Source organism: Ornithodoros turicata, chromosome 10, assembly GCF_037126465.1.
Source record: "Ornithodoros turicata isolate Travis chromosome 10, ASM3712646v1, whole genome shotgun sequence".
NCBI classification, from domain to species: Eukaryota; Metazoa; Arthropoda; class Arachnida; order Ixodida; family Argasidae; genus Ornithodoros; species Ornithodoros turicata.
The window spans coordinates 378,305-399,029 of record NC_088210.1 but is presented as its reverse complement, the minus strand read 5'-3'; the positions used below and the strand labels follow the sequence as shown (position 1 = coordinate 399,029).

Sequence of the window (20,725 nt, the reverse complement as noted above, 5' to 3'; positions counted from 1 at the left end):
TTTGTCCCCTGATAACAAGAACATGTGTTGTGTCCTTGTAATCTCACAGGCGTTTGTCACTCAGCTGTAGCACGCAAAAACTGAATAAGGGTGGGCTTTGCAAGGCAACCCCCTCTACAATGGACGGTTACATGGGAATCAATGAAGCACAGCAACTAGTTATGGCAACTAGTAGTACTTAATCGATGTACATTATGAAATTTGTGCACAGTGTCAATCTGTATGTGCTCAAAACAGTGATTCCACTTGAACGTGTAGCGTGAAGTAAAGGACATCCAGCCACGTTGCAGTTTAGAACGTTAATGCTTTATTCATCCCCACGAGCCCCTCCACCTCGTCAACGTCGTCTTCCTTTTCCCCCTAGTAGCGGAGCTAACACTACAACTTTCTTTCTTTTTTTTTTTCAAACCTCAAACAAGCAGTGAAACACAAAATGAAAACAGCCTATACTGGGTAACCATATCTGTCTGGAGGCTTGGATACCCTTCCATATCGAGATGTTGTCAGGGACGGTTGTCCGTAAGCCTGGGCATCTACCCTCGGGCCAGGATCATCATCTTTGGACCGTTGATCGACCTCATCTTCCAAGTCTTCTCTGGCAGTCCCCACAGGAATCGGTGTTTCGGGAACCTCGATGTCCAGCGTAGAATCTTGTTGTGAGAGCCCCTCTCCTGAAGGGGTGTTAGCCCTGCGTATCAGATGTCTGCGGTTTCGACGTAGCAGACCCTTGTTAGTCTGCACCCAATAGGACCGCGGAGCGCGATCGTTATCCACGATAGTTCCTTGTATTTTCAGCTGTGGTAGCCAGACGGATTCCCCCTTCTGAAGAGGCGGCAAAGTATGAGCGCGATGTCTCCGGTCAAAGTTCGTCTTCTGTTTCTTCTTTTCGTAGGTGTCTCGGTCTTTCCACCCATAGTGCTGAGAATCAGGTTTCAGCTGTTGAGGAAGAAGTGGTACCCTGCTCCTCAAGCGTCGTCCCATCAGAAGCTGTGTTGGGCTTTCCCCAGAAGGTCCAGGTGTATTCCTGTAATTGAGCAACGCCAGATAGGGGTCCTCGGACATTTGAATGAGGCGTTTAACAGTCCTGACAGTTCTTTCCGCTTGTCCGTTAGATTGTGGGAAATAGGAACTAGATGTGGTGTGCTTAAATCCATAATATCGTCCAAAGTTCCTGAATTCTTCACTTGCAAACTGAGGACCGTTGTCCGTTACCACTTCTCGGGGAATGCCGTGCCTCGCGAAGATGCTTTTTAAGCGTAAAATGACAGCTCGTGAAGACCAATCATTCGACAGAGGTAGCACTTCTGGGTATCTGGACCGATAGTCCACTGCCAGGACGTATTCGATTCCCCCTAGGTGAAATAGATCCACTCCGACCTTGTCCCATGGGAGGGGAGGTGTCTCCGTTGGGATCATGGGTTCTGACGGCTGAAGTCTGTACTCCTCGCAGACGGAACAGGCTCTAACAAGGTCCGCCAGCTCCTTGCTGATACCCGGCCACCAGATAGACTCCTTCGCTTTCTGTCTGCATCTAACAATGCCTTGGTGTCCCTCGTGTATGCGACCCAGAATTTCTTCTCGCAGAGACATGGGAATTACGATACGCTGGCCGCACAGTAGGACGTCTTCACACACTGAGAGTTTTGCCATTTGTTCATAATAAGGACGTAGTGCCTGGTTAATTCGCCCTTTGGGGGGCCGTCCCGTTTTGCAATACTCTCTTAGTGTGCTGCACACTTCATCTTTTTTCTGAAATTCCCGGATATGGTCTAGCAATTTGTCGGAGTCCGGGATCGCCTCGATTCCTCCACGTACGAATGCCGAAACTTCATCGGCAGTAAGGGATGACGTGGTGTCCTTCAGCGGAGAACGCGAAAGAGCGTCGGCTATTGTCATGGACGCACCGGGTACATAGGTGACGTTGTAATCGTATCTCATTAGCCTCAGCCGAAACCTTTGAATTCTTAGTGGTAGCTGATCCAGGTGCTGGAGACCGAGGAGGGAGACAAGCGGTTTGTGATCAGTTTCGAAGGTACAGCGCAGACCACAGATATATTCGTCAAACTTCTCCGCGGCCCAGGTTAAGGCTAAAGCCTCTTTCTCCATTTGAGAATAACGAGTTTCGGCGCTGTTTAGTGATCGCGACGCGTACGCTACTGGCTTACGGTCCCCAGGTTGCTGGACTTGCAGTAGCACGGCTCCAAGCCCGTAGGATGAGGCATCCGCTGACAGTATCGTCGGGAGATTAGGGTTGTACTTGGCCATACAAATTCCAGAAGAGATGGAGGCCTTTAGACGTTGAAAAGCATCCTGTTGGCCGTTTCCCCAATACCAGTCAACGTTCTTCACAAGAAGTTCGCGCAGAGGTGCTGATAATGTTGACATGTTAGGGATGAACCTTCCAACATGGTTGAACATCCCTAGAATACGACGCAAGTTCGAAACGTTTTGAGGAGGTTCTAGAGCTGTCAACGCTTCTACTCTTCTGGGGTCCGGGTAAATTCCGTGCTGGTCAATGAGAACTCCCAAGAACGAAATCTTCTCCACAAAGAATTTGCATTTCTCGAGATTCAGGGTGACGTTATTGTCAGACAGGCGCTGTAAGACTGCATTTAGTCTCCGGTCGTGTTCTTCTCTGTTGTCTCCATAAATAAGGATGTCATCCATTAAGTTCAGGACTCCTGGTATGTCGTCAAGCACTTGCGCAATTTTCCTTTGAAAGACCTCTGGTGCTGAAGTGATCCCGAAGGGAAGGCGTTGGAAACAATAACGTCCGAACGGCGTTATGAAAGTTGTGAGCTCTTGACTCTTTTCTGAGAGCATAATCTGATAAAACCCGGAATTAGCATCCAGCTTCGTGAAAAACCTGGCGGGGCCAATGCTGCCCAAGACCTCTTCTACGGTTGGCAAGATCAACCTTTCTCGCTTAACGCATTCGTTGAGCTTCGTCAAATCAACACAGATCCTGATTTTCCCCGATGGCTTTTTCACAAGAACAATTGGTGCACACCAATCTGTCGGAGTGTGTATTTTCCGTATAACACCTTGTTTCTCCATATTGCGAGCTCTGTCTTAACCGAAGTGCGCATGGCGAAAGGAACGCGACGTGGCGCGGCTATGGCAAACGGCGTACAGTTTTCTTGTAATCGAATGACGTATTCCCCGGGAATTTTGCCTAGACTTCGGAACAGCTCGGGAAACTTGCGAGTAGACCAGTGATCTTCTCCGACTTCCACTTCGTTCAAAAAACGTATGATCTCTAAGTCAAGTAATGCTGGCAACCCCAAGAGGGGCTTTCTTAGACCGTGCACGACATATACCATTTGGGACGTAGTCTTCTTTTTCCATTGGATTACTGCTCTGAACTTCCCAAGAACGTTGAGCGTAGTTCCACTTGGTCCTTTCAGTGTGTCTGGCGGTTCAAGAAGGTCTGGCAACCCTGGGAATGCAGACCCGACAACAGTGACGTCAGCGCCAGAATCAATCTTTGCTAGCAGAGGAACATCATTGACTCTGACTTCTACTTCTCTGGTTACGGGAGCTGGAGTCAGCTTTGCTACCGTACCGAGGAAGAAATCATTCTCGGGCAGTGTGACCTCGGATACAAAATTCCTGCAATAGTCTCTGGGCTCCGGTTTTTTCCACTGTGGGAGGCTAGTATGGCACATTTTTGCAAAATGACCGACTCTGCCGCATTTCAAACATTCTTTGTTGCGTGCGGGACAGGGCCTTTGTGGGTGCCGATATCTGCAGTGGGCGCATGAATGGCGTGAGTCAACACCGCGGCGATTTCTCTTCTCCTGACGGCTAACAAGATCTGTTGCGAATTCTTCAGTAAGGGCTGGCTTTGAACATCTGCAGTCACAACCCACGGTGTCGGCAACCAGGTCTTTTTTCCCCAACTCGCTTTGCTGCTTCACAACCGCTTCTTTTAGGCGGGCCTTCGTTACAGCCGATTGAAGGGTTAAAGAAGAATCCATTTGAAGCGACTGTGACAGCTTAGTATCTATTAGGCCAACAACGAACCTGTCTCGTATCATCCGTTCTTTCATTAGGCCAAAGTCACATTTTTCTGCCAACTTGTGCAGCTCTACGAGGTACGCGTCTACGGTTTCGCCAAGATTCTGCTGCCGTCGGCTGAAGTTTGCAGTCTCGTAAACGGTGTTTCGTGAATGAGTAAAATGTGCATTGAATTTTTCAAGAACAATCGCGTAATTTTTTGTCTCTTCCTCAGATAGGTTGAAGGTTCGTAAAATTTCACGCGCTTTTCTTCCCATGCAGTAAAGCAATGTCCTGACCTTAACTTCTCCTGGTTTATCTTGAGTTCTGGACGCATAGAGGTAGTCTTCAAACTCGTCCCTCCAGGCAGGCCAGTCCGTGACGTCGATGAAGTTGAACTGGGCTGGTTGCCGAAGTCCGGCGATCGATGAGATAGACGATGATGACATAAAGCTTGATTCCAGGGACATTGTCTTCAAACGTATCCCACCGCTGCCACCATGTAGCGTGAAGTAAAGGACATCCAGCCACGTTGCAGTTTAGAACGTTAATGCTTTATTCATCCCCACGAGCCCCTCCACCTCGTCAACGTCGTCTTCCTTTTCCCCCTAGTAGCGGAGCTAACACTACAGAACGTAACAGTTAATTAGTTAAGCTCTAGGGCTGCACAGAACGTTAACGATAAAAAAGGTAGCATTCTGGATGCTCGACCATGAACACTTCGGTCAAAACAGAGAATGATGCAGAAGCTTGCAAGTCATCTGTTGTGTGATGGAAGATGGTACGACACACATAGGCCTCTCCCGGCTTCTGCAAGTAAAGTATTTTAAGATTGAAATTATAAAGAGTGCCAGGAAAACAGTGCCACATTATCAGATGACAATATAATTACATAAGTTCTATCTCTTCCACAGAAAGTCCGTATGATAATTCAGGGGTTAAAATTGAGTTGGTATGTGCTTTTGGTATTTGAATGAAACAACGTAAAGGGATGATGTTTCGTATCAGCGCTGTAGTGATGTGATTGACCCAGGCCATTTTTGAGAACTTACTGCAGGGAAAAAGAAACTTTTCAAGCAAAAAAATTGTGCTTTCGAGCAGATATGCTACATCATCACGTACACACTATGTACTTTATTTTTAATATACTTTCAAAAGAGGGACGTGTATCGGGTTCGCCTGATAACCTTGGTGCAGCCCCGCCCACTTGTGCTTAAAAGAGCCGAATAAAGATAAGAGCAGCGCTCTTGCTAGTGCTGACACGCTGTCTGTGCAGTCTATCACGATACATGGTGTCAGAAGTGGGATGACCCGCTCCGCCGCGACATGGAAGCACTCCGGCCTCCTGATGGATTAGTGCTTTCCGGGAACGTCGCTGACAACTGGCGCAAGTTCAAACAAAGGCTGGAGCTGTACCTCGAGGCTACAGAAACGGATAAGCCTAGGACAGAAAAGCGGAAAGCAGCGATACTTCTGCACGTCGCAGGACCGGAGGCGGCCGAGGTGTAGAGGAAGGTGAAGAGGAGGTGTAGAACGAGGAGAGGACACATTACTCAGTCCTGGTGAAGAAATTTGAAGAGTACTGTACGCCAAAGTGCAACGAGACGTATAAGCGCTACATCTTCAGGTCACGGATTCAACAAGAAGGCGAGTCGTTTGAGTCGTTTTTTCGTGACATTCAGCTTAAAGCGCAGTCATGCAACTTTTCGACGTTGGGAGATACATTCATACGTGACCAAATTGTCTACGGCGTTGCTGATAAAAATCTACGTGAAAGACTTTTGCGCGAAGAAAACTTGACGCTTGAAGTCGCAGTACAATTGTGCAAAGCCTCGGAGTTGACAAAAGGGGTGTACGCTGTTTTACACCATTAAAAATAATTGAAAAACACACGCTTAAAATTCCAGTCACCAAAATCCATCCGCTGAAATAAACCGCCGAAAAATTCATCCCTTTGAAATCCACACTTTCAAAATAAATCATAGTTAGGCTTATGTGTACACTATGCCGTGCTACATTGGATGGGCAACGTAGTGTTTTATGCGGGCAGCAACAAAAGATTAGGGCATTTTGCGATGTTCTGGATCGCATTTATCGTGTTTCTTAAAATTTATAGCTGGTATTATTGGCAATTACTGGAAATATTGGCAAAATGAAATGTCGCGTATGAATACACCGATCTACAGGTCTCTCATCGGAAAGCAACTGACACGAGGCTATCGGAGGCTATCATTGTCTGTACGAAGCGAGAAGTTACGACGTAAACATCGAGAATTGCCGAGGTAGACCACAATTCGGGACGACACAGACATGTGAGCCTCAAACCCCCCAAAATTAACGAATTCAAACGACTCAATGAAAGGAGGTGCTGACGTCAGGAATGAAGCGATTGCTGGCGTGAGTGGCGTGAGCACCTCTTTTCTCCGAGTTGTTCGAACTAGTGGTAGTTGTATCTGGTTGTGTTTGTTCAACTTAATATGGCGAGTTGGAGCAAATAAAAACAGCGAATTTCCGCATATGTATCCGTTTCTCATGCGGTTGATCTTGACACATAACACTGCCAAGTTTTCCCCTTTCGTGTATCACAGATTGCTTGTACGGCGTTTAGCTGTGTGTAGAACTATTACACTTCGTGTCTTCGTTTCTTTTTACACCTGTCATTCGTCCCTTCAAGTATCCTGAATCCTTCTCTATACTCTTGTAGCAGGGTGGGAAAGCATAATATGTAAAATTGTAACCTGCCTCCACCCGTCTATGTTACGATATAGGTATTGCACATATCACCCTATAGTTAATTTCTGAACTGCACGCATGCCACAAATCTCTGTTTTATCTTTATTTCGGCTGTGTCTGTAGCGAACCTGGCACAGGAACATTTCAAGGATGGCCTCCTATGCGGGGAAGCAGGCAAACTGCTGTTTTCTTCTTCTTTTTTCTTTCAAATGGCCGACTGTGTCCTACCCATGCGCCCTACCTATGAGTAGAATTAAATCGAGAGAACATGAGAGAAGAGAAGATAATCCAGAAGATGTGGGTTCGAGTTCTACAGCTGGCTAACATTTTCAGTGACTTTTATATTTCTTTGTTACTTAATTAAATTGGCTGCTTTTTCAAATAAAATAATAATAATAATTTATTTCACCAATGACACTTGGTGAGGGGATACAGACAAAAAGCTGCAAAAACTGCAGCTTCACGAGGTCTGACCCCCCTTTGTACACTCGACAGATAAAACAAAGCAATGACAAATGGCAAACCAGACAATGCAAAGCGAACAGCAATGCCAAAATAGCAAACCAGACGAATTACCGAGTGAGATAATGGTAATGAACACAATGCATTAAACAAAAAAGCTATGAGAACACACGAAATAATATGACTATCCTAGTGAACATACATGCATGGCCTTTATAGAGCGAATTGAAAGACAGCCCTATTAAAAAAAATCTGCATGTGATCCAATAGGATCCATATAATATGTGATTCTATGCATTTAAGGCAATTGGGTCCCATTCATGAGACCTTACTAGAACCCATTGGTAGGATCTCACAGGACCTCATACTCATTTACATGCGGGGTCACATTAGTATGACCCCATTGGTTAGGGTCCTATAAGGTGCTTTCTGCAATGAGGTCACATTTGTACTTCAATATGCCGCACAAATCGAAATTGAACACACGAGTTTAAAATGCATACGCAGCACAATAATATGAGTAGTAGTGAATGAGCCAAGTGATTTAAACAAAAAGCCCCGTGTTTGACGCCGTTTTTTGTCGTACAGGAAATAATCAGGTACAGTCGTCAGGCTTCCCTTGTTAAAACGACAAACGTTCAACTGCAGCCCCACAGCGCAACACTTTTAAGTCATTCCTTAGCAATTAAGGTCCATGTCCAGTATTGAACTAGAGTTGGAAACTACAAAAGTAAAGTTGTGCTTCTGCACAGACACTTGCATATGGATAACATGTACTTCTACTGATTAGAAATCGTCACACAAGATTGTAGAAAAAGGTTGATGTGTGCTTCATCCATCACAAGCTCACTAGAACTATCTGCATTAAGAGAGTATCACTTATTGCACTACAGTGGAAAAGCAACACATTTGCCAAGAATATGCTGGTTCTTCCAAAATATACCTTTATTTATAAAACCATAAAATTCTGTATGGTAGAGAAACCCTAGGGACTGTCTCTGGAATGTTATGTAAAGGGAAGTATCAAAACAACCTGAGTCTGTTGGTTAAACACGTCAAAATGTTGGAAAATAGCAACACACGTTCATACTCCTTACAAGCATAATACACCAGACCACAAATAAGCTATCGTTGCCAACAATGCTGTACTTGTAAAATAGGACTTCATGGTTCGCTGCTCAAGCGTACAATGCTAGCTTTTGGTACTGTGTAAAACACAAGGTTGTGCAATGCAGATGATTAAAAAATGTATGAAAAAGCCGAAATAGGAGTATCACAGTTATGCCCACATGTTAAAAAAACAACTAAAAGGTTAGGTTTGCACTAACAAGACAAGTTTAAAAGCAAACAGCTAGAGCTTTCTAGTTGTAGTAATGCAACGCAATGTTCCTAAGCTATAGTTAATAAGGGCACTGTACAAGGTGGATGCTCTAAAAGGTCAGTCACATTTTTGCACGTGACACAATACTTACCTGACACAGAGAGTTCTGCTGCCTCAGAGTAAACAATGTATGGCAGAGAAATCTACGGAAAAATTTTGGTTACCAGGCACTGAGTAGCAAAATACAGGATGAATTTAGCAAAGGTTACACATTTTGATCGCATCATAAAAATAGAAAATGACGTTACTTGCACTTCAAACTTTGAAGACTGATAGTCATTTGGCTGAAGTTGTATGCATGTTTTTTTCAAATGCTATCACTATGTAAAAAAAAAGTGCCCCGCGCATTTCCTATGGCCTATACCGCCCGCAAACCGCCATTTTTTTTCTCTCTGCTTCACGTTCACATCACCACGTATAGGTGGCGCTGCCTCGAAACCCTGCATCTAGTCTATCTGGCTGTTGGTGGTTCCATAGGAGTTGGTTCTGCTTCGTCTCCAGATAGCGCTACCTATATGTGGTGATGTGAACGTGAAGCAGAAAAGAAAAAATGGCAGTTTGCGGGCGGTATAGGCCATAGGAAATGCATAAGGTGAGAATTTGCCTTGCACCTAACTTTTTTTTCTTCTAAGGAGTGACAACATTTGAAGAAAAATATGGATAAAACTTCAGGCGAATGACTATCAGTCTGCAAAGTTTGAAGCGCAAGAGACGTTATCTGCTATTTTTAAGACTCCATCAAAATGTGTAACGTTTGCTAAATTCACCCTGTATATGACCACACAAACGTTTGTCTTCGTGCATATTCTATGCGCTATGCCGATGTGAACGCCACAGTCTTGCAAATGGCTGTGACGGCCTGCGCACTTCAGAGGATATAGCATCCTCTGAAGGGCGCAGGCCGTCACAGCCATTGGCAAACCACCGTGTTTACATCGGTATGGTGCATAGGAAATACACAAAGACGAAAGCTTGCGTGGTCATATTTATTCTGTTTCATCAGTACGATTTCCCTGTCAGTTTCTCTCGATTGGCCTCGATTGGCACGAATTCTCTACTTAGTGGCAGCGGAGGCCTGTGTGTCAAGTAGGTATCACGTCACATGCTATCATGTGACTGACCTTTTAGAACACCCACCTTGTACTTGTAAACTATAAAACTTCTGTAAGTACCCCATGCAAATGGATGGATAAGAACTGTCTCTAGTTTAACAAATACAAACTACGTTCCACGAAAGGTTACATCCTAAGAAAGCCCAGAAGTCTTTCTGCGACTAATATTGACTAGTAGACCGTGCCGTACGTACGTGACAGCACCTAACCTCTGAGTAAGTCACACACTCAAATAAGACTGCACAAAAATGCAGACATTCAGTCCTATGTAACAAGGTCCTCTTCCTTGTTGTTCAACTTAGTCAGGCACATGCTGCGTCACTATGCTTCTTTCTGTGGAGTGCAGAAAAAGTCAATGATTGTAAGTAAGCGAAGCTACCACAAATGGAAACTGCATTTAAAACCAGTCGATCATAACCCCGGACTTCCACGAAGCTTGACATTCGACATTATGCTCTGCGAGTGACAACGAAGCGTGGGTAAAGGACACAAAGTACTGACTTGCAAGTATTGTATTACACAAGTGTAACCAATTGTCAAAATTATAGCATCTTCAGAGACGCGTCTTCCGTTCACACACATGATGTGAGGGGGTGAAGAAGCACAGTGCCGCCTCAAACTTGTTAGGCTCTTGCAAGTGTAACTTGATAAAATGCTTTTGCTATAACTGCTACCCCACTCATTAACTGCTGATCTGATCACGTGCAACCTGTTCTGCATTTCCTTGTTCCAATTTTCATGCCGTAACGATGAGAATGGCTACGTCGCCCTGTGAGAAAGTCTGTGATTGGATGCAGAAATCGTCTCCTTTTGTGTGTACTTGTGTAAAGGCATAAGAATATAACTTTCAGAAGTGATTCGGGATAACTGCAAATCCCTTAGATTTTCTTTCAGTTCTCAGGCAAAAGATGCACATTCTAAGAGGCGCAAATGCTAGCTGGTTTAGAACTATTCTAATCCTCAGAGACAAGTTAAAAATCGCAAGACAACGCCACACAAGTCGCAAATCTGAAGTCACTGGTCATCGAGCATACGGTTGCATTACAGCTCCAACCAAAAATACATTACGCGCGCTTCCATCACACTCTTCGTTGTACACTGACCATGCTTCAAAATGAAACATCGATGACGACATACATGGGGAAGGGGTGCTGTGTTTATTTAAAAACTGCATTAAGTACTCGCAAAAAGAAAACATTTTCCTTAGATTCCACGTGTCCGATTATGCGCCATATTCTCGGAAATCCTACAGTCTGTACATGGACAACATTTTCCCTTTGCTGAGATATATGTCTCAGCATCCAGGCGAACTTATGGGGGTGACTCAACATAAGGTCCTTCTGCAGGTTTCGACTGCCATGACAACAGCGACTTACCCGCAGGACAACGTCATGCGTAACGCTGCATGAGAGTGAAGCACAGGTTTTGTAGTCTGCTGTCACAGCACATTTCAAGAAATTCCTAGAAAATTACTTAGTTATTCTGAATGAAAAATTACATTATATTATGCCTCCTACCACTTGCACGAAAATGGATATTTAGTCCCCATATAGTATAGAGCTGTTTTATATGATGGACGGTTCTTGGGTGGTAGATTCGTCAAACAAGTGCTGGCGCAATCATCGACTCCACTCATAGCAGAGCAAATTAAGAAGCGCAGTTTTACGTTTCTAACCTGTATGTTTGTGCTGGTAAGAACAGAAACAGTGTGCACAATGCTCACCAGTGCTTCCCGCATCTGTTGAATTTTCTGTGTCTTTGCCAGGTCCATTATCTTAGCCCGGAGAACATTCCGCACGAACGCCTGCTGATCTTTCTTTTGCAAGTTGGTCTTGCGTGTCTCGCAGTACTTTTCAAAAAAATCTGGAGAAAAAAGAAGCATGAAAATGTCAAAATTATTGTTATGCCCACGTAGCAACTACAACTTACTATACAAAGCCACAAGCTTCCTCCCATCAATACAATCCTTTCCCACTGCACCACATTTAGAAAATCTGTTCGAAGGTTGCCCGGTTATGCTTTTGCCCAACAGACCCGCGATTGAGAAGATGCAAACTGCCGCATCCCTCACGGCCTTTTTTTCATTTGCATTTGCCAGAACATGGTTGAATTTGTCGCATGGCACCCAAATATTATTTCCCAGGTGGATCTGAAACAAATACGAAGTGCGAGAAGGTGAACACTGTGTTGGTTGATACATCAAGACATGATGAGGCAATATGATGGAGAGAGGAACAGAAGGCATGCACGGGTAGCAACTCACATATCAGCGCCTCAGCATTTGATTCCGTTAGCACAAAAAACCAGGCTGAATCTCTTTCCAGCAAAATTTGAAGAAATTATTAGCGAAATTCGAGGTGGTAATGATAACAGAAACTCATACCACGGTCCTCCACTACCGGAAACAGAAACTAAACTGACTGTCTGGCAGTGAATCCAGGTAATGGCCATTTCTGTTGTACCATGATATGCGCAACTTTTCAAATATTGGATCTGAAGGGACCATCCTTCGCATACCTACTCACCTGAGTCTTCCTAACTCCATGACAGTAACAGATGAGACCTACACAACATAGACTCCACTCCCTCTGCTCCACCATAGCACGAGGACGACAGTGCCGTATTATTATTTTTTTAGTTCTCCGTGGCTATGGCAAAATAGTTTACTACTCAGAGCGTCCGCCTATGAATGCCAAGTTGCTTGAAGGTTATACACATCTTGAGTTGCTGAACTCATTGTCACTGAAGACATGTTCCTACACATACCCTGGTTTGTTTCATGTTCCTAACGTACTTAATATTTCTAACCTGGCCTGGGCAGCAACCCATACTCCGATCCCTTACCAAGACTGCTTCTGGCAAGAAACTTGTCGAGTGAGTTGTTCCCGATTTTGTTCTAATACGCTCGGTTGCTAACGTAGCGCTGTCCGTGTGTCTTCTGTCCGTCTCCCCGTTGTCTCTCCAGTTTAAAAGATGATATAGTTCATGAATAAATTCATCTGTGTATAATTCATGGAAATATCTAGATAGTTGTTCTGCTGAGACCATATTTAAGTCAGCAACAACAAGTAATTATGTTGGAACAAATGTTGTTCCTCAGTATTGCACACTGAAGATGCGCATTTACCTGTTCATTCTCGATCACAAAAACCTGTTTGCTGCATTCACTTTCATGATGGGGCTGTGCTGTGTCATAGCTTTGAGTTGAAGGCAAGCTGGACTCAAATGTTTCACCCACATCGGCCAGAGCTGTAGTGATGGATGAATCGTTGCCCCTTGGACACTCAGGTTCTTCGGGATTTTTAAACGAGAGATCATCATTTGTGTCCTCTCTGGAACACTAAACCAAAAGTTTTCAATTTTACGCACAGGGTGTTGCACAAGAAAGAGACACCTAAGTATATACAGGGTGGGTGCTCTAAAAGATCAGTCACATGTTCGCACGTGACGCTATACCTACTTGACATACAGACTTCCGCTACCACAGTGAATAATTTATGCTAGAGAAGTCTACGAAAAACTCGTGGTTACCCGGCACCGCATAACAAAATAAATACGGCCACGCTAACTTTAGTCTTCATGCATTTCCTATGCCCTATACCGATGTAAACACGGCGGCCTGCCACTAGTTAAGCCCAGCTTCCGCCTAGGGCCGTTAGCGGCGTGGAAGAGAGTCAATGGCAATAACACATCATTTCACTCACAAATACTGGATCTTTTGTAATATTTCTATGAAATGTTTACCCCAGAATACAATAACAACTGCCAGAAAAACAGTTACTCATCCAGATTGTCCACCTAAGGAGGAGGAGGGAAGTACAACGGAGAAAACAGCACAGAACATCCAATATGTTGGTGATTATTATTAGTTGATGGATCCGAACAGATAAGCTGGCAAGGAAAAATGTGTGACCGCCCCCGGTCCCCGCCCCCTTTTTTTCTCTCTTTCGCTTACTGTTTCCATGCAGAGTGGTAGTGTCCTGGGGCAGCTATCGATAGTGCTGGCACTACAGAATACGGAAGCGTGCTTGCACAGATTGAAAGTTTTCAGGTGTCATATAACTGGGGAACACTTGAAGAAAGTTTAGATTACTTTGTAAGTAACACAAAAAATGTTGCCTTCCCTAGGCAAAATTTTCAATGAAGTTCAAAGTTCAATTAAGACAATTAGCCTAATTAATGAGGCACACTCATTCAAACCACCAGCATGGGTGGCAAAAACCTTTACAGCTGTCATGCAGAAGGTCTTAAATTTTTATGTCACGTAGATTTTTCAAAGGGTTAGGGGTCATGCTCATGCTATGCACTGTATAACCCAACCGTTGTCAGGGGAAAACTTACGGTGATGGCACTGTCACCTGGTGTGTGTATAGGGCGCGTGACATGTGTGGAAGCCTTGCCTGGAACGAAATGTCCATGAGTAAATAAAGTGTTGAAACTAGTAGTTGCGGAACGTGTAAACCTTATTTCCTGAACTTTTTTTTTCTAACAGCAGTTTGGCAATCACAAGAATTAAAGTGTATGTAGAATACGAATGACTTACCCAAACTGAACACCTCTGACACAAGGGCTGCCTGCAGTTGGTCGTTCTGCTCCCTAAGTTTCTTGACCATGCGGTGAAGTGTTTTTATTTCATTCTTCGTCTCCTTGAGTTCACTTTCCGCCACCAACCCTTCATCATCTTCTGAAGTCGATGTTTCTATGTACCGTTTTCTGCTTTCAATGGCCATGTCATGTTCAAGTTTTTTCTTGACTTGAAGAGCTCGCAACCGTGATGACCGCTGTGAGGAAGATACATGCATTCTTCGAGTCTAAATATGCAGCATAGGATGTAGCACTCATTACATGTTGAATTACATAGTTGAATCTGTACTCATGAAATTATTTTATAACTCATTTAGTAATTCTGAACTTATTGCTAATTAATTAAAGCTTGCTTTTCTTGCACACGTCATACTTATTATCTGCATGCGTCAAGAGTCAAAATGGAACTCTCACCATCTTACATCCCTCGGGCTGCTTAAAGGACCCGAAAAGTGAAAAATCATGCTATGTTTGTTTGTTTTTCACATCAATGTTTTACTATACGCAGGGTGCAACTTGTAAGTTGTTGCATTACTCTTTAGATCCACAAATTTTGAACATGGCTCAAATTGAGTGGCACCTCAACTGGAGCGAGCACTAATCGTTAACAATGCAACTTTGGTGGTCGCTCCTGATTGGCTGGGTGGCATAGCATCATAATTCGTACACAACAAAGTTTATCTATATGGTAATTGTGGAAGAAAGAGGAGGAGGAGAGGGCTCTTAGGCTCAGCTGTGGACGAAGACGAGGAGCGCGAGAGAGGAATAAAGGTTCAGTTTGTAGAAGGCATCAGAACTGTCGGTCACGAATTCTTGGGTCCGATTCGAAACATTTTGGTGCCGAAACCCGGGAACGACGACTCTTCTCGATGCCCGTTGACCTGTTAGACGGCCTGAAGCGGTCACGAGCCGGGACCCGAGCAGCAGTCACTCGCACCGTCAATCGACTACGTGAACCCCGGACAGGGGAGGTTTCCCTCGAAGATGTTGAAGTCGACATCGAGTATTTAGTGGCGAGGAAGGCGGCGCTGCAAGACTTGGACAGTCAGATCCTGGCGCTGACCGGCGAAGAGCAGTATGACCAGGAAGTCCAAGGCATCCTGGAATGCGAGCAGCAGCTCGAAGCCGCCATCACGCGCGCGAGGCGGGTCCTTCGAACGGCAGGACAGCTCACATCGCCAGTTGCGCCGTCTGCCGCACTGGGCGATTCCACTCCTAGAGAATCAACCAGCCGTTCTGTTTCCTTGCCGAAGCTGCAAATTCCAAAGTTCGGAGGGAAGTTGCAAGACTGGGCCAGGTTCTGGGAACACTTCCAGGCAACGATCCACAACAACGGTGCGCTAGCTACAGTGGAGAAGTTTAAGTATCTCCTGTGTTACGTTACCGATGAGGCCAAGCGCGCTATTGATGGGATCAGCCTTAGTGGAGCGAATTACCAGATAGCTGTTGACGCCCTGAAGCAGCGGTTCGGACGAACCGATCTCCTTGCAGCCGAGCACATCGACAAGCTGTTGTCGCTCCGCGCAGTGCAAGGTTCTGGGGACGTGACTCAGCTACGTCACTTGTTCGACGAAGTCTCGCGCCACACGAGGGCCCTGGAATCACTGGAGATTCCGCAGTCTAGCTATGATGTCGTGCTCTATAGGGTTGTTACTCGCTGCCTTCCACCCGATCTCTTCGTGCAGTTTCGGCAGAGAAGGAAGGAATTGGTCTCTCCTAGCGAGAGCGGGACAGCCCCCTCCACAGAGTCTACTCGCATATCGCCCACTGCCGCGGAGGTTCGTGCACTGATGGATTTCCTACGCATTCAAGTGGAAGCAAGGGAAGAAGTCGCTCTTCACCGGCCTCGGCATACGCCTCCGGTCCACGCGGAAGACGAAGCGCCAGCCCCCTTTCCTTCGGCCGCAGCGCTGCCAGCTGGTGTGCGCACAGACTCCACACGCCCTGATGGAGCTCCACCAGCACCGCCGTCCGATCTCCCTTCGTGTGCCCTTTGCCGTGCGTGCGATCACCGCACGGCGACTTGTCCAGCGCCGCTCACACCCGAGGGAAAACGGAGAAGCCTCACGTCAGCGCGTCGATGCTTCCGCTGTGCCAAGCGGAACCACTTGGCCCGTCAGTGTCGCTCTTCAGCTAGTCTCACGTGTACCAGATGCAACGGACAACATCTGACTGTGCTCTGCGACATACAACCGAAACGCGAAGCGCGAGAGCGCACCGCCGGGATCGTTGGATCGGCTTCATCATCGCCAGCGCAGACACCTGAAATCCAAGCCACCACCGCGTCAACCTCGTCTACTGTCACATTTCTGCAGACCGCTGTGGTTCAGGTTGCCGGCCCTGGCGGATCCGCGTCCGTACGTATTCTTCTCGACAACGGAAGTCAGAGAACATTCATCACCGAGGAACTCGCTCAGCGGCTTCGATGCCCGGGATTGGCATCCGAAAACATGTCGATCTTTGCGTTTGGCTCCACGCAACCGTCCACGCATCGCACATACCAGAAGGTGTCCCTGCGTATCGATGGCTTACATCAGTCGTTGGAAGTAGAGGCCATCGCTATACCACAGATCTGCAGGTCGCTCAGCCCACCTGTGGATGCCCGGATCTTGCAAATGCTACACGATCGTGGTCTCTCTCCGGTCACAACGACTTGTCTATCGCAGAACGTCGACGTGCTGATAGGCGCGGACTACTACTGGCGATTTGTGTCTGGCAGAATAGAGCGCCTTCCCAACAATATCACAGCCGTCGAAACGGTATTTGGGTGGATCGTCCAAGGTGTTGCCCCACTGCGTTCCTCGCTACCAGACTATCCCGCCACCACGTCACTTTTGTGCTGCACGAACGACGCGCCCGAGCATGAGCTGACGAACCTGTGGCGACTAGATGCATTAGGTATCATGGATTCTGACGTAGCTGCTCCCACCGCAGCGGCAGACCTCCAAATGTTTCAAGAGAACATCAAGTGGCAGACAGATCGGTACGAGGTTCCCCTCATGATCCAGGCGCCTGGGCTACCACCAGAGGCACACAATCGGGTAACCGCCGAGACGAGACTCAACGCTCAACTCCGGCGGTTCCGAATGGCACCCGACGTTCTCAAGCAGTACGACGCCACAATGCGCGAATACTTCGTCGAAGGGCATGCCGAACCAGTCTCTGGCCCAGACCCAACCAGGAACGTGTACTACCTGCCCCACCATGCCGTTATACGTATGGAGGCCGTCACGACCAAGGTCCGCATAGTCTTCGACGCCTCGTCCCATGTTCCCGGCCAACCGTCTCTTAATGAGGTTCTGTCGAAGGGTCCCAACTTAAACAGCAACCTCCTCCATCTCCTCATCACGTTTCGGTCTTCTCCCATTGTCTTGACCGCCGACATTCGCAAGGCGTATCTTCAAATTCAGATCCGACCAGAGGACCGAGACGCCCTCCGCTTTCTGTGGATCCAGGAGCTACCGTCATCATCCAACCCTTATCCTGCGACTCAGGAGTGGAGGATGACCAGAGTCCCGTTCGGAGCATCGTCCAGCCCCTTCCTACTCGCGGCAACTCTGCACCATCACTTCGACGCGGTCGCTTCGCGATACCCAGCCACCGCAGCTCGCCTCCGCACCAGCTTCTATGTTGACGACCTAGTAATTGGCTGCGACGACGTGCAAGATGCCGAGACGATATATGCCGAGACCAGAGCTGTCCTGCGGGACGCAGGGATGGAAATCCGAAAATGGGCAGCGAACTCCACCGCACTTCAACAGAAATTTCTCGCAGACGAAACTGCCTACGATAACGTCGGTTGTACAAACCCAGTGCTTCGTATCTTAGGTGTACCATGGGACAGACAGGCGGACGTCATCCTAGCACCAGTCACCGCGGTTCACGAATTCGCGCAGAAAAATGAGCCCACGAAGTGCACGGTGCTCAGGACCTTTTCTAGACTGTACGATCCTTTGGGTTTGCTCCTTCCCTTTACGGTCACCGCGAGGCTCTTGTTTCAAGCAATGTGGAAGGAAGCAGTTCCTTGGGACCAACCCATGCACCCCCAGACACACCAAGCTTGGCGCGAATGGGTACGCGGCCTTCCCGCGCTCTCCACAATGCAAGCACCGAGATCTCCCTTCAATCCGGCCGGCACCGTCCCAGACCTTCACATCTTTGCAGACGCAAGCCCGCGGGCCTACGGAGCGGTTGCATACGTACGCACCCACAAGGCTCCCGGGGGTGTCAGCTCCCACCTGCTCATCGCCAAAGGTCGCATTGCACCACTGAAGACGGTCACTCTTCCGCGTTTGGAGCTCCTTGGCTGCCTTCTCGCCGCTAGACTGTTCAAGAGCATCTGCGACGTCATACCTGCCCTGCAGTCACGGGTCACGTTGTGGACGGACTCTCAGATTGCACTGCACTGGATAAAGAATGGGAAGATGACTCAGTCGCAGAATCCTCAGTTGGTCGAGGGGCGCTTACGAGAGATTCGCCAGCTCACGGACCCGGCTAGATGGTGTCACTGCGACGGGAAAAGCAACCCCGCTGACTTGCTCACGAGGGGAATCACCGCGACTGAGCTGCTCCACAGCAAGCTGTGGTGGACCGGTTCACCCTGGTTATTTGGCAACGTGGATGGTCTCGTCGCGGCCCAAAACACATCTCCGCATTTCCGGATCGAGGAGACCTGTTGCGCCATCGCCGTTCAGCATCGGGACCCCCTTCTTCAACTCGAAGATCACAGCTCCCTTAACCGCGTGCTCCGTGTGACAGCGTACGTGCTCAGGTACATCAACAACACCCGGAAACCCCAGTCGAAACACAGCGGCTCACTCTCAGCGGAGGAGCTACACTCAGCAGAGCTGCTCTGGGTCCGTTGGACTCAGTTGGAATCTTTCCCCACTGAAATCGAGGACCTACAGACGAGACGCCCCATCTCTTCTTCATCGGCCGTTTTGCTATTGAACCCGTATATCGACGAGAATTCATTACTCCGCGTCGGTGGTCGTCTGAGGTACGCCGACGAAAGCGACAGCGTACGGCACCCCATCCTTCTGCCGTCCAGACACAGATTCACAGAGCTGCTCGTGCTCGACATGCACTGTCGTCTACACCACACAGGAGTTCAAGACACACTCTGTGAAATTCGCCAGAAGTATTGGATTGTAAGGGGTCGACAGACGGTTCGTCGCGCTCTTCATACGTGTCTACAGTGCAAACGACGACGACTGGATCCGGAAACAGCACCTGTCGCTCCTCTCCCGCGGGAAAGGATCACACCCACGAGTCCCTTCGACGTAGTAGGGGTGGATTTTGCTGGACCGCTCTATGCATTTGACAATAACGAACAGCGGAAGGCGTACATCGTCCTTTTCTCATGTGGCGTTACCCGCGCGATCCACCTCGAATTGGCGACCGGGATGTCCACTCAACACTTCCTCGGCGCATTTAGGCGTTTTGCGTCCCGACGCGGGGTTCCGTCACTGATCATGTCAGACAACGCACGCACCTTCCATCAGACGTCACGGATTCTCTCCACCGCGTCCTCAGAAGTGCAAGATTTTGCCTCCAGGAATCGCATCAAATGGAGGTTTATTGTCGAGAGAGCACCCTGGTGGGGCGGGTGGTGGGAGAGGATGGTCAGATGCGTGAAGGACTCCCTCAGGCGTTGCTTAGGAAGGCGCCATTTGACGTATGAAGATCTCACAACGGCCTTATGCGAAGTAGAATGCATAGTGAATTGCCGGCCGCTGACGTATGTGGATTCCGATCCCGCCGCCCTGCACCCTTTGACTCCTGCAGACTTCCTCGTAGGGAAGCGCTTGACTGCCACCCCAACACCGGGCGAAGTTGCACAGCCGTTGGACGCTGGGAGACTCAAGCATTACTTGAAAGCACAGGATAGTCTTCGCCAGCAGTTCTGGAACAGGTGGCGCAAGGAATACCTCTTCCAGCTGAGATCGGCGCATATGGCGAGACGGGACCCGGAGAGTCAACTGAGGGTCGGAGACGTGGTCATCATCCACGAAAGAGGACCGCCGCTACTCTGGAAGCTCGGCCGCGTAACTCAGACCATTCCCGGACGCGACGGTGTCGTTCGTGCCTGTGCGGTCATGCTGGCCAACAAGACCATTCTTCACCGTCCCGTGCAGTTGCTGCACCGCTTGGAAGGGGATATCGCACCACCCGTGGCCCGGGAGGATGTGGAAGAAAGAGGAGGAGGAGAGGGCTCTTAGGCTCAGCTGTGGACGAAGACGAGGAGCGCGAGAGAGGAATAAAGGTTCAGTTTGTAGAAGGCATCAGAACTGTCGGTCACGAATTCTTGGGTCCGATTCGAAACAGTAATTACTACAGAGGATAATTTTATGTCTCAAATTAACTTGTAAATATTTTGAAGCACGAAGTTGTTAATCACTGCTCATTGCACATCATTTGACTTCCTGAAGATGTACTGCATGCGACATCTATC

At 47.6% G+C, this 20,725-nt stretch overlaps 2 protein-coding genes across 2 annotated transcripts; one reads left to right on the top strand and one right to left on the bottom strand.

Moving 5' to 3' along the window:
• Positions 1 to 444: 444 nt before the first annotated feature.
• On the bottom strand, positions 445 to 4,469 carry LOC135370444 (uncharacterized protein K02A2.6-like). Its single transcript, XM_064604184.1, has 2 exons — positions 3,134 to 4,469; positions 445 to 3,014 (listed from the first exon to the last, which is right to left on the bottom strand). Exons 1-2 carry the CDS (start codon positions 4,467 to 4,469, stop codon positions 445 to 447), a joined length of 3,906 nt encoding a protein of 1,301 aa, XP_064460254.1.
• A 10,671-nt stretch (positions 4,470 to 15,140) lies between these two features.
• On the top strand, positions 15,141 to 20,492 carry LOC135370442 (uncharacterized). The gene has a single exon (XM_064604182.1). The coding sequence runs from the start codon at positions 15,141 to 15,143 to the stop codon at positions 20,490 to 20,492; it is 5,352 nt and encodes a 1,783-aa protein (XP_064460252.1).
• The last annotated feature ends 233 nt before the right edge of the window (positions 20,493 to 20,725 follow it).